The 13,062-nt window shown below is 41.7% G+C and overlaps 1 protein-coding gene across 12 annotated transcripts in view; it reads left to right on the forward strand.

The window, feature by feature from the left end:
* The window catches only part of ANO4 (anoctamin 4), a 404,339-nt gene that overhangs the window by 351,991 nt on the left and 39,286 nt on the right, over positions 1-13,062 (forward strand). For all 12 annotated transcript variants that reach the window (XR_007402264.1, XM_035699361.2, XM_035699362.2 and 9 more), the window contains 2 exons: positions 10,545-10,581; positions 12,625-12,736. Coding sequence is in view for 11 of the 12 variants with exons in the window: in XM_035699361.2 (XP_035555254.1) it covers positions 10,545-10,581; positions 12,625-12,736 (149 nt within the window). In the remaining variant the exon portion in view is untranslated. The remainder of the gene's footprint in view (positions 1-10,544; positions 10,582-12,624; positions 12,737-13,062) is intronic.

A 13,062-nucleotide genomic window follows, 5' to 3' on the forward strand; every position in this document is an offset into this window, starting at 1 on the left:
TTTTCCTAGCACCATTTATTGAAGAAACTGTCTTTCTTCCAGTGGATAGTCTTTCCTCCTTTATCGAATATTAGTTGACCATAAAGTTGAGGGTCCACTTCGGGATTCTCTATTCTGTTCCATTGATCGATGTGTCTGTTTTTGTGCCAGTACCACACTGTCTTGATGACCACAGCTTTGTAGTACAACCTGAAATCTGGCATTGTGATGCCCCCAATATGGTTTTCTTTTTTAAAATTCCCCTTGCTATTCAGGGTCTTTTCGGATTCCACACAAATCTTAAAATAATTTGTTCTAACTCTCTGAAGAAAGTCCATGGTATTTTGATATGTATTGCATTAAACATGTAAATTTCCCTCGGTAACATTGACATTTTCACAATATTAATTCTGCCAATCCATGAGCATGGAATATTTTTCCATCTCTTTGTGTCTTCCTCAATTTCTTTCAGAAGTGTTCTATAGGTTTTAGGGTATAGATCCTTTACCTCTTTGGTTAGGTTTATTCCTAGGTATCTTATACTTTTGGGTGCAATTGTAAATGGGATTGACTCCTTAATTTCTCTTTCTTCAGTCTCATTGTTATTGTATAGAAATGCCACTCACTTCTGGGCATTGATTTTGTATCCTGCCACGCTACCAAATTCCTGTATGAGTTCTAGCAATCTTGGGGTGGAGGCTTTTGGGTTTTCTATGTAGAGTATAATGTCATTGGCGAAGAGAGAGAGTTTGACTTCTTTGCCAATTTGAATGCCTTTAATGTCTTTTTGTTGTCTGATTGCTGAGGCTAGGACTTCCAGTACTATGTTGAATAGCAGTGGTGAGAGTGGACAACCCTGTCTTGTTCCTGATCTTAGGGGAAAGGCTCCCAGTGCTTCCCCATTGAGAATGATATTTGCTGTGGGCTTTTTGTAGATGGCTTTTAAGATGTCGAGGAATGTTCCCTCTATCCCTACACTCTGAAGAGTTTTGATCAGGAATGGATGCTGTATTTTGTCAAATGCTTTCTCTGCATCTATTGAGAGGATCATATGGTTCTTGGTTTTTCTCTTGCTGATATGATGAATCACATTGATTGTTTTACGAGTGTTGAACCAGCCTTGTGTCCCGGGAATGAATCCTACTTGGTCATGGTGAATAATTTTCTTCATCTACTGTTGGATCCTCTTGGCTAGTATCTTGCTGAGAATTTTTGCATCCATGTTCATCAGGGATATTGGTCTGTGATTCTCCTTTTTGGTGGGGTCTTTGGTTTTGGAATTAAGGTGATGCTGGCCTCATAGAACGAATTTGGAAGTACTCCATCTCTTTCTATCTTTCCAAACAGCTTTAATAGAATAGGTATGGTTTCTTCTTTAAACGTTTGTTAGAATTCCCCTGGGAAGCCATCTGGCACTGGACTTTTGTGTCTTGGGAGGTTTTTGATGACCGCTTCAAGTTTCTCCCTGGTTATTGGCCTGTTCAGGTTTTGTATTTCTTCCTGTTCCAGTTTTGGTAGTTTGTGGCTTTCCAGGAATGCGTCCATTTCTTCTAGATTGCCTCATTTATTGGCATATAGCTGTTCATAATGTTTTAAAATCGTTTGTATTTCCTTGGTGTTGGTAGTGATCTCTCCTTTCTCATTCATGATTTTATTAATTTGAGTCTTCTCTCTCTTCTTTTTATAAGGCTAGCTAATGGTTTATCTATCTTATTAATTCTTTCAAAGAACCAACTCCTGGTTCTGTTGATCTGTTCCACAGTTATTCTGGTCTCGATTTCATTGAGTTCTGCTCGAATCGTTATTAACTCTCTTCTTCTGTTGGGTGTAGGATCTATCTGCTGTTTTTTCTCTAGCTCCTTTATGTGTAAGGTTAGCTTTTGTATTTGAGTTCTTTCCAGTTTTTGAATGGATGCTTGTATTGCGATGTATTTCCCCCTTAGGACTGCTATTGCTGCATCCCATAGATTTTGAACGGTTGTATCTTCATTCTCATTTGTTTCCATGAATCTTTTTAATTCTTCCTTAATTTCCTGGTTGACCCTTTCATCTTTTAGCAAGATGGTCCTTAACCTCACGTGTTTGAAGCCCTTCCAAACTTCTTGTTGTGATTTAGTGCTAATTTCAAGGCATTATGGTCTGAGAATATGCAGGGGACGATCCCAATCTTTTGGTATTGGTTCAGACCCGATTTGTGACCCAGTATGTGGTCTTCTGGAGAACGTTCCATGTGCACTTCAGAAGAATGTGCTTTCAGTTGAGTTTGGATGTAAAGTTCTGTAGATATCTGTGAAATCCATCTGGTCCAGTGTATCATTTAAAGATCTCGTTTCTTTGGAGATGTTCTGTTTAGAAGACCTATCGAGTATAGAAAGAGCTAGATTGAAGTCACCAAGTATAAGTGTATTATTATCTAAGTATTTCTTCACTTTGGTTATTAATTGATTTATATATTTGGCAGCTCCCACATTCGGGACATATATATTGAGGATTGTTAAGTCCTCTTGTTGGATAGATCCTTTAAGTATGAGATAGTGTCCCTCTTCATCTCTCACTACAGTCTTCGGGGTAAATTTTAGTTTATCTGATATAAGGATGGCTAACCCTGCTTTCTTTTGAGGACCATTTGAATGGTAAATGGTTCTCCAACCTTTTGTTTTCAGGCTGTAGGTGTCCTTCTGTCTAAAATGAGTCTCTTGTAGACAGCAAATAGATGGGTCCTGCTTTTATATCCAGTCTGACACCCTGCGCCTTTTGATGGGGTCATTAAGCCCATTCACGTTCAGAGTTACTATTGAAAGGTATGAGTTTAGTGTCATCATGATATCTATTCAGTCCTTGTTTTTGTGGATTGTTCCACTGAACTTCTTCTTAAAGGGGAATTTTAAGAGTCCCCCTTAAAATTTCTTGCAGAATTGGTTTGGAGGGCACATATTCTTTCAGTGCCTGCCTGTCTTGGAAGCTCTTTATCTCTCCTTCCATTTTGAATGAGAGCCTTGCTGGATAAAGTATTCTTGGTTGCATGTTCTTCTCATTTAGGACCCTGAATATATCCTGCCAGCCCTTTCTGGCCTGCCAGGTCTCTGCAGAGGTCTGCTGTTACCCTAATACTCCTCCCCATAAAAGTCAGGGATTTCTTGTCTCTTGCTGCTTTAAGGATCTTCTCTTTATCTTTGGAATTTGCAAGCTTAACTATTAAATGTCGAGGTGTGGAACGGTTTTTATTGATTTTAGGGGGGGATCTCTCTATTTCCTGGATCTAAATGCCTGTTTCCCTTCCCAGATTAGGAAAGTTTTCAGCTATGATTTGTCCAAATACATATTCTGGCCCTCTGTCCCTTTCGGTGCCCTCAGGAACCCCAATTAAACGTAGGTTTTTCTTCCTCAGGCTGTCTTATATCTATCTTCATGGTCTTATAATTGTTTGTCTCTTTTTTCCTCAGTTTCCCCTTTTGCCATCAACTTGTCTTCTATGTCACTCACTCGTTCTTCCACCTCGTTAACCCTTGTCGTTAGGACTTCTAGTTTGGATTGCATCTCAAACGATTGATTTTTAATTTCTACCTGATTGGATCTAAATTCTGCAGTCATGAAGTCTCTTGAGTCCTTTATGCTTTTTTCTAGAGCCCCCAGTAGCTGTATAATAGTGCTTCTCAATTGGCTTTCTGACATTGAATTGTAATCCAGATTTTGTAACTCTGTGGGAGAGAGGACTGTTTCTGATTCTTTCTTTTGAGGTGAGGTTTTCCTTCTAGTCATCTTGCTCAGTGCAGAGTGGCCAAAAACAAGTTCTTTTGGGAAAAGGAGAAAAAGAGAGGAGAGAAAGAAGGAAAGAAAAGAGAAAAAGAAAAAAGAAAAAAAGGAAGAAAAAAAGAAGAAAAAGAGATAGAAAAAGAAAGAAAGGGGAAAAAAGGGTTGGGGGAAGCAAACAAATCAAAAAGCAAAAAACAAAAAACAAAAAACAAAAAACAAAAAAAAAAAACAAAAAAAAAACAAAAAAACACTGGGGATGTATCTTCTGATTCTGTATACCTTAAGTCCCTTGACTTCCCCTGGAACTTGTCCGTCTAGCTGGTCTTCTGGGGGGGGGGGGGGGGGCCTGTTGTGTTGATTTTCAGGTGTTAGCACTTGGGGGAGGTGCTCTGCCCCCGGCCTGGTGCAGGGCTCAGTGGGTGTTGTTTACCCCGTGAGGCCCCAGGAGGAACAACCGCAGTGGCGGGGCCAGCTCTGGAGCCCTGGAGTCAGCCCCCGCAGTAACTCCAGAGCTCTCCGTCTGCAGGGCCTGGAGGCTCCGGGGCGGGGCCGCTGATCTGCTCAGCTCGGGGCAGGAGCGTCCTTGCTGTCCTGGGCCCTCCCGGCCTCTGCCTGTCCCCAGGGGAGGCCGGATCCTGGGCTGTGTCCCGGCGCCCTGTGCTCCGGAGCCTGCGCTGTTGGATTCGTGCTCCCGCCCCGCAGCCCCCTCCGCACTGAGCCTCTTCCTCTGCCCGAGCCCCTCCGAGCTGCTCCGGGTCCCGCCGTGCGCGCTGCAGCCCTTAGGGAGCTTGGCACGCTCTCCCGGGGCGCAGGTGTCTGTTAGTGTCCCAGGGAGCCCGAGGGCATCCCTGCCCTCCTGGGGTCCTGCTCCAACTCCCTGGGAGCCCCTTTCCGCCCGGGAAGGTTGGTGCAGCTCCTGCTTCTCCGGGACAGGGCTCTCCTGTCCTGGGGACACTCGCCCCGGCCTTAGCCCGGCTCCTTGCGGGGCCCCTCCCCCTTAGAAGCCTTTTGTTCCTTTATTTCTTTTTTCCCGTCTTCCTACCTTGATAGAAGCGCGAACTCTTCTCACTGTAGCATTCCAGGTGTTCTCTCTTTAAATCTCAGGCCGAATTCGTAGATTTTCAGGATAATTTGAAGGTTATCTAGGTAATTTGGTGGGGACAGGTGATTTGGAGACCTTACTCTTCTGCCATCTTGCCCCTCCTCCAAGATTTTATTTTTTTTAAGATTTTATTTATTCATGAGAGACACACAGAGAGGGGCAGAGACACAAGCAGAGGGAGAAGCAGGCTCCCAGCAGGGAGCCCAAAGTGGGAATCTATCAGGACCTGAGCTGAAGGCAGATGCTCAACCACGGAGGCACTTAGGAGTCTGAAAGATTTTATTCATCTATTTGAGAGAGAAGAGGGAGCATGAGCAGGGGGCCCATGACGTGAGGTAGGGGTTGATCCCAGTACCCCGAGATCAGGACCTGAGCCCCCAGGCACCCCTCCCACCATTTCCTTCTGATTCTGAGTGACAGGAAAGTGGTAGGTATCCAAAGCATTGTTTAAGCTAACCCTCAAGGGACACCTCAAGATGGTGCTTGGGTTAATTTCGGGCTTTTCCCAGCTCTGTATTTCAGCCTGGAGGCCTCCGCTGAGCCCCCGACTCCTACATCCAACTGCCCATCCCGTTGTCCTCACCCGAATCCCCTCTTTTCCCTCCAGAGTTGATCCCTCCAGTTTCCCCTGAGGCAGCTGCTCAGGCTGGAAACCTTAGCTTTACCCTTGACTCTTCTGTTTCTCTCCCTGTCTGTCTCCAGCGTTTGAGCACTTCTCACATATCTCCAAGTCCCCCTTTGGTCCATGACCCCAGCAGCCCCCACTTGGGGGCTCTCTAGCTGGTCTCCTGGCTCCCACGTTTAGACTCCTCACAACAGCTCATGTGCGTGTCTTACGTGTGAGCCAGCCCCTGTGTCAGAATAAAAGGTCGTGTCTTCCTGTGACCTCTGCTTCTGGCCCCAGCAACATGTATGACCTTGTCTCCTCCCTGCTTACTCTGCCCGTCCTGCTCCAGGCTGGCCTTCCCTGTGTTCCCCAAATGTGCTGGGCATGCTCTCACTCCAGGGCTTTTTATTTGCCTGTCTCTCTGCCTGGAATAGCTTCCCCATGGCCTCTGCATGGCTTGCTCCCTTACCTCCTTCGTGTCTCTGTTCAGATGTTACTTTTCTAATACAAGGCTTCCACGGTCACTCAGTTTTAGAATTGTAACCTGTTCCTGCCACCTGACAATTTCCTGTCTCCTTGCCTGCTCTGTGTTTCTCTGTGGTACTTATTACCCTAAAATATGCTGTTTTTAATTTATTTAATATTATATGTCTTCTCCATTGGAATATAGGCCCATGAGGGCAAAAACTTTTGGCTATTTTTTTTTTACTCTTACTATTTCCCTGTGTCTGGAACAGGGCCTAGCACATAGTAGGCTCTCAGTAAATTGTTGTTATTATTTTCAGAACAAATAACATTATTTGCTGACATTGTTAGATTTGAGGTCAACCTATACATAAAAATACTGACATTGGGGATGCCTGGGGAGCTCATTGGTTGAGAGTCTGCCTTCAGCTCAGGTCGTGATCCCAGAATCCTGGGATTGAGTCCTGCGTGGGGCTCCCTGCAGGGAGCCTGCTTCTCCCTCTGCCTGTGTCTCTGCCTCTCTCTGTGTACCTCATGAATAAATAAATAAAATCTTTTTAAACATTAATAATAATAGTAAACAACTTAATTTAGCATTAAGTCAACTAGTAATCACTAAACTAATGAAGTAGTTGATTTATTATTACTGCTATTACTATTACCATTTATTGTTATTATTAAAATACACAGGAAATTCTTTATTATTTTAGAAATAAGTTTCAGAATCCAGAAGTTCTAAAAATGATAAAAGGGTAGTTGTTGATCACTTGACATATGATTGTGTAACTCTGCAGTCAAGTGGAGGTTGAGAGTGCATGTGTGGCACCCCTGGCACTCTCTCCTCCAGGACTCTGCTAGCCTTAAAGCTAATCGTGGAATATATGCACTGAGAAGGGGGTGATTCATAGTGAAATTAACCAAACAGCCAGAGCAGTGAAAGATTCTGCGTCCAGGTAATTTGCAATGAATTAAAGCTCTCTTTTTCTCTAATGTCTTGTTAAAATTTAATTTATACATCTGAAGAAATAAATACATGTGATGACTCTATAAATACATGGCTGCTCATATATTTGGAGCAGAGATACCAATGTTGTCAGAGTCATGCTTTAACTGGAAATCCCGCAATCTCTACTTCCTGAGACACAACCAAGAAAAGAGAAAGTAAACTAAAAATGGAGAAAGGAGCATAGGAAGTGGGAAAACTATATAGTTATGGACAACACAAAGCACTTACTATGTGCTGGAAGCTAGACTACTAGGCGTTTCCATGTTTTATCTAACAAGCATTTCAGAGTCACCAAAATGGATGATGTATAGTCTACACATGTACTATTCTTACAAATACACTTAAGGGGTATTTTCATTTATTTCAGGTACAGGTGAACACCTTAGGTGTTCCAATTCTCACCAACACCAGACTAGAAATACAGAAAGTTACTCAGGCAAGAATTCTGACAAGGGCAGAAAATACAAGCCATAGCAAGGGAAAAGAAAGAAAAAAACATACGTAAGAACTCTCAAAGAAGCACCATCCAAGACCTTTTTGTGTGAGAAGCAATCAGCTTACTGTCCTCAGCCCTTCTCTGATGACATCCCCAGCTCAGCACACACATTCATAGTCCTCTCTTACCCTCTAAAGCCTTGCAGGTTTCATTATGAAGGCAACTGAGTGTGTAATATAGTTTGGAAAGGTTTTCATCAGAATATGCAAAAAATAAAAAAGTAAGTCCTTAAGAAGCAAGTATCACATAAGTGACAAATGACAGACTAGTAACTATAATGTAGTTTTGACCAGTTCATAACGAAACTATCTGCTGGCTTTTGAAATTACTCAATTTAAGATATTTTCATGACCCTACAATACGCATCTTTATAGCTACATAAATTATTTTCAACTATTTAAAATTTTGGCCATACTGGTCTTGCCAAAAAAAAAAAAAAAAAAAAAAAAAACCATTTAAACATGAATCAGTAATACTTTCCATTGATTGAATATAAAGACCTTGAGAGCTAGATTGGTTTTTAACTTATGTTCAGTACGGCCTCTAATTTTTAAATAATATTGTTATAGGTCACATACCCTGTTGTCCAACCCTAACTGAAGAAGTAGCTCTATAAGGGGTGTCTATTTTCTAGATTTTATGATGTGTATTTACTCTTTTTTGTTTTGGGGGGGTTATGTATTTACTCTTATGTAGTATGTACTTTAAAAATAAAATCTGTTTGATAAAAATATTCTACGTTTGGGGGCACCAGAGTGACTTAGTTAAGCATCTCTTGATCTCAGGGTCATGAGTTCAAGCCCTACATTGGGCTCCCAGAGTAGAGCCCCCTTTCAAAAAAAAAAAAAAGTATTCTGAATCCCAACAAAATATTATGCTTCTTATTGACTGGCTAAGGGGCACTTCCTAGTTTTCATCTTATTTCTTCTTGAAAAATAAATCCTTCAGAGATGGAATGAATAGGTTGGACTTTTCTTGCTCCTTATCATACCATTTAAATCCTATGCTTCTTCACTAGGGACCAAAGAACATCTCAATATGGTTGTCACAAACAAAAGGTGCCAACAAAGAGTATATCCCAGGAGGAAACTAAAAGTTATAACCATCCTTTTTACCCAGCCATACCAATAAGAATCTGCTATTTCATTATACTCTGAACAGTGAAAACCACAGTGTTTTATTCCAAAAAGTGAACCAGAAAATACGGCTTGCATCAGACCAAGCCCACATGCACTGACTAGGTAGACAAGATCAAAATAGAAGTACTCATAGCTTCTTGTGGAAATGTACCTAAGATTAGAAAGCTTTTCAACAGTCACAGATTTTAACTCACAATTTGTGGCATCCAGTTTGGAAACATATTTTCTACCACTTTTATCAGAACAAACCATCCATGATTTCTATCTCAACTGCCTGATGAGAAATCAAACCTTTTCCAGAAAGCACTCATCTGAAGGTCTCTTGCTGGCTGTCAGGCCCTCTGCTTATGTGCCCTTTGTGGTTGCATCCTGCTCAAAGCCTCACTGTCCATCTGTGTGTATCTTCAACATTTACAAAATGTTCACAGATACCATGGATTCCAGTGATGTCCTTGTATACTTTGCCTTATTTTTCAAAAGGTTAATATTAATCATATTTTGACTCCCAGGCTGCTCCTCTTTTGAGTCCCATTTTTTTCAGTGTCCAAACCAAAATAACATTGGCATGTCACCAGCTACGAAGACCTGTGGGACAAAAATGCAAAGTGAGGCACATAGACAAAAGTGTGTCAACACAAAAGACAGAAAGGATAAACTGGATAATCAAAAATTGTATTTTGAAAAGGGTGTCTCACCAGTCAAATCTAATTTTCCTTGAAAATTACATAATTAACTTTAATGATAGAGTGTATTTGTAACAGTAAAAATATAGTTTATTAAAACATCTGTCCTGATCTGTGGTTAACCGGTATTTTTCAGATAAAATGTGTGACTGTACCACAGGATTTCTTATTGAAAATCACACCAATTTCTTTTAGTTTTTGACTCCAAGAGCCTGTGGCTTCTATACACAAAATTTGATACCTTGACCATATAAATTATCTTACTATAGCAAACTATAGTCCTTGCTGAAAGTTTAAAGTCCTACAATCAGTATTTTACCTAATTCTGTAGTTAGCAGAAGTCTTGGATAAGAGAATTCAAAAGTTTGGAAGGACTTTTTAAGGTCAATGAGTCTAATACCCTTTCTCAGTCACGTAAAAGAAAAACAGTGGTCTGAAGAAGAAAGGAGGTAATGTGCCCAAACGCTACAGCTTGCTGGCTGGAAGAAGAGTCATAATTCCAGCCTAGGGAATTTTAACCAATGTATGTTCACTCTTTTAATCTAAATGTGGTCTTAATTTTCATGTTTTTCCAATCCCTTTGTCTAGTTTTCCTTTCCAGCTTACCATCTCTCATTTTAGAGAAGACGCTTGTTCTTTTTCTCGATTTATACCCTTTCTGGGGAATCTCCTAGAGCTGGGTTTTCCCTGAACTGTAACCCCTGCACTTCCATATACACATGCATACACATGTGTGCAGATGCACTCACACACATACACACACACACACACACACACACACTCACACTTTCCCTTCCCTCTTAGGACCCTCCATTTACCAGATGGCTGGGTGAGTTAAGGATGCATCTGATGCACTAATGGAAAAACAAGAGTATCAAAACCTTAGGAGTTCCCAGGAAGGTTTCATTACTTCTGTATTTATGAATGCTCTCATTTAGAAAATACAACAGTCCATAAACAATGAGATTACAAAATCTTACCATCAGAATCAGTCCTAGAGATGCCGAGGTCCAGGGATGTTGTGATTTGCCCAGCATCCCTTACCAAGCTGGCAATTAGAAGCAGCAAGCCCTGTTGCCACAGAATTATCCACTCCCACATAGACAGTGAGATTTTTAAAATAGTAAAATGGGACTTTGTGCATTTCTTTCTTGCCCTGAAAGGACACAACTGTTTGTTTACAATGTTTTCATTGTTGAGTAACAGTTAATGAAATTATTTTCACTCATGACTCGATTACCTATTTCCTTATACTTATGGATTTTATAGCATCAACAGGGTTTTTTTGTTAAATATATGAAATTTATTTTACAGCTCTATGAAAAAGTTGCGCTTCTTCTGACAAATTTAGGTAAGTGAGACCCTTCTTATTTCATGGCACAATATTGTAGTCTGGGAATTATCTTTTTAAAGATGTCTCTGAAACACTGCTGAAAAGAAATATATTCTTTTTATTTTGAATTGCATACATTAGTTCTTTGCCTTCAACAGGACATTTTCAATACATCTAGTAACTGGGGGATCATTCCTATTTAAAGCTTTCAAACCAGTCATAAACATTATCTCTCAGGAGCTAATGTAATTTAAAGCAGGTTTTCTCTTCATGCACAAAAAATATAGTAGCACAAAAGGAGTGAATAAAATGCCCAGAGCCATTTAGAGTTCATTTGCTATCGCCTATAATTTTTATTTAATTAGAGATGGATCAGGTTTTCGTGGCACATGAATCCACAGCAAGGTTAATTGCTTTGAAGACTGGGGGCCTTTTGCCAGGAATGTAGGCCACCTAACCATTACTGACATTTATAGAAATAACATTCATCTGGACAAGTCACCCCTGAGAACACTTCTCTGACTTCATAAAGCATTAGAACAATCTGGTAGCTGACTGTACCCTGCACATTTTCCACATTTTCAAGATGTAGAGATTGTCCCAATTTTATTAATGAAACATTAGTCATTTTACTCTATGCAAGTTGAGAAAATTACATGCTCCCACACACATACACCTATTGTAGCACGTTCCCATAGGTAGCTTGTCTGGAGGGGGAAGAAATCACAAAAGTGCCTTTATTTATAATAATCATTATAATACAAGATGCCATTGATTGAGCTTTTCTATCTGCCAGATACAGAGCTAGCTAGGTACCAGGCATGTCTCTTTTAGTGTCATTAAAATCCTCCATCATTACCACCCCTTGCCCAAAAAGACAGAAAGAGGCTTATATCCACAGAAGAGGTAACTGCCTTGGCAGATTGTGTCCAGTGGCACCTTGATCCAGGCTGGCAAAGGTGCCAGGGAGATACAGCCCTGACCCATCTGTGGCTGGGATGCCTGGGCACCCACCCAGCTGCCTGACAACCTGAGAGACCTTCCTGTGTAACCAATAGTTCAGTAGCAGAAGTGAAGTAAAACTAAAACCCTTTAAAGATACTTTGTCTTTTTTTTCCTTCAACAGCCTTGTTAAATATGATTCTCCCTCCCCTTCTCAGATATGCTCGCAGCAAGCATTTTGAGTGATAATTAGCGGAAAGGGAATTGATGGGGTAAAATAGTAAAAAGCAGTTAGAAGCTTAGGAAATGTGGAAACAGAGAACATACGATGGCATTAAATACATTTTCTTTGGTGTTGCTTGGGTTGAGGATACAGTTCCTGGGGAAGGAAAGGTAGGTACATTTGATGTGAGGTGTCAAGTTGTACATTTGATTCATATTTTGATTCCTAACACTGTCCAAAGAGCATTTGCTTTATGGAAGTCAAAATACAAGGAGATGAGAATTGGTGCCTGACTGAGGTCAGGATACTGTAAGATACAGATGGTGATATACAATTAAAGCTCTAAAATGAGGTCATCCCCTTGGTATTTGTCTATAAGAATGAAAAATGATGGATGAGGGTGACAGGCACAGAAGTCAGAGAGTCTCAGCATTCTGAGAGGGGGTCTGCCTCCCTCTTATGCAGCAGCACCAGGCATTTCACCAGAATAGAATTTGAGAAGAAGGAATTAATAAGGAGCCGGGAGGGGACCTGACCCCACCCAGGCCCTACCCCACAGGTGGAAATTAAGGGCAAAAGGGAATGAGGCCCCTTCAGCCTGGCTGTCTCCTCCAGGCTCTTTGAACACCCCATCACAGCAGAACAAACTAGATATTCCGTACCCTCCGACACATCAGTCAGTGCTGCTCCCTGCACCCTTGTTGGGACTGTTCTGCAAGCTTGAGGATCCCATGGGTGGTCCATTCCATCACATGCCATACATAGGCAAACTGGGGTCTCCTGTGGCTCCCTTAGGACACCTCTGCTCCCACCCTATGTGTACAAGGAGTGGGGCAGAGGGAGCTGAGGAGGGGTCAAGTGCAACCTTGCAAGCTCTACTCCCCTTTTGTCCACAGAACAGCCTCGCACAGAGTCAGAGTGGGAGAACAGCTTTACCCTGAAGATGTTTCTCTTTCAGTTTGTCAATCTGAACAGCTCCACATTTTACATCGCATTCTTCCTTGGAAGGTAAGGACCTGGTCTCTCCATGGTTCTGCAGGCCAGGGACAGAGCACTCAGTGGTCACTGATGAGGGTGACAGAGGAGCACCTCCTTTAGAGTGATCTATAAAAGGGTAAAAAGAGATCAGCCTCCTCCTCTCCCTTCCCATTCCCCTCCTGGAGAACGGTGGCTCCACTCACAAGTGACCTATGCACCATTTCTTGCTAAGGTTCACAGAGGAAAAGCATTTGCACAAGTGAAGGATGGATTTTAAAACCTGTGGGCTCCCTCTGCACCTGAGTTAGGCCCCTGGATCTCACATCTATATGAGCAGGGGGCCTAATGGGGAGGGT

This window comes from Canis lupus, chromosome 15 (assembly GCF_003254725.2).
Source record: "Canis lupus dingo isolate Sandy chromosome 15, ASM325472v2, whole genome shotgun sequence".
Lineage (NCBI taxonomy): Eukaryota > Metazoa > Chordata > Mammalia > Carnivora > Canidae > Canis > Canis lupus.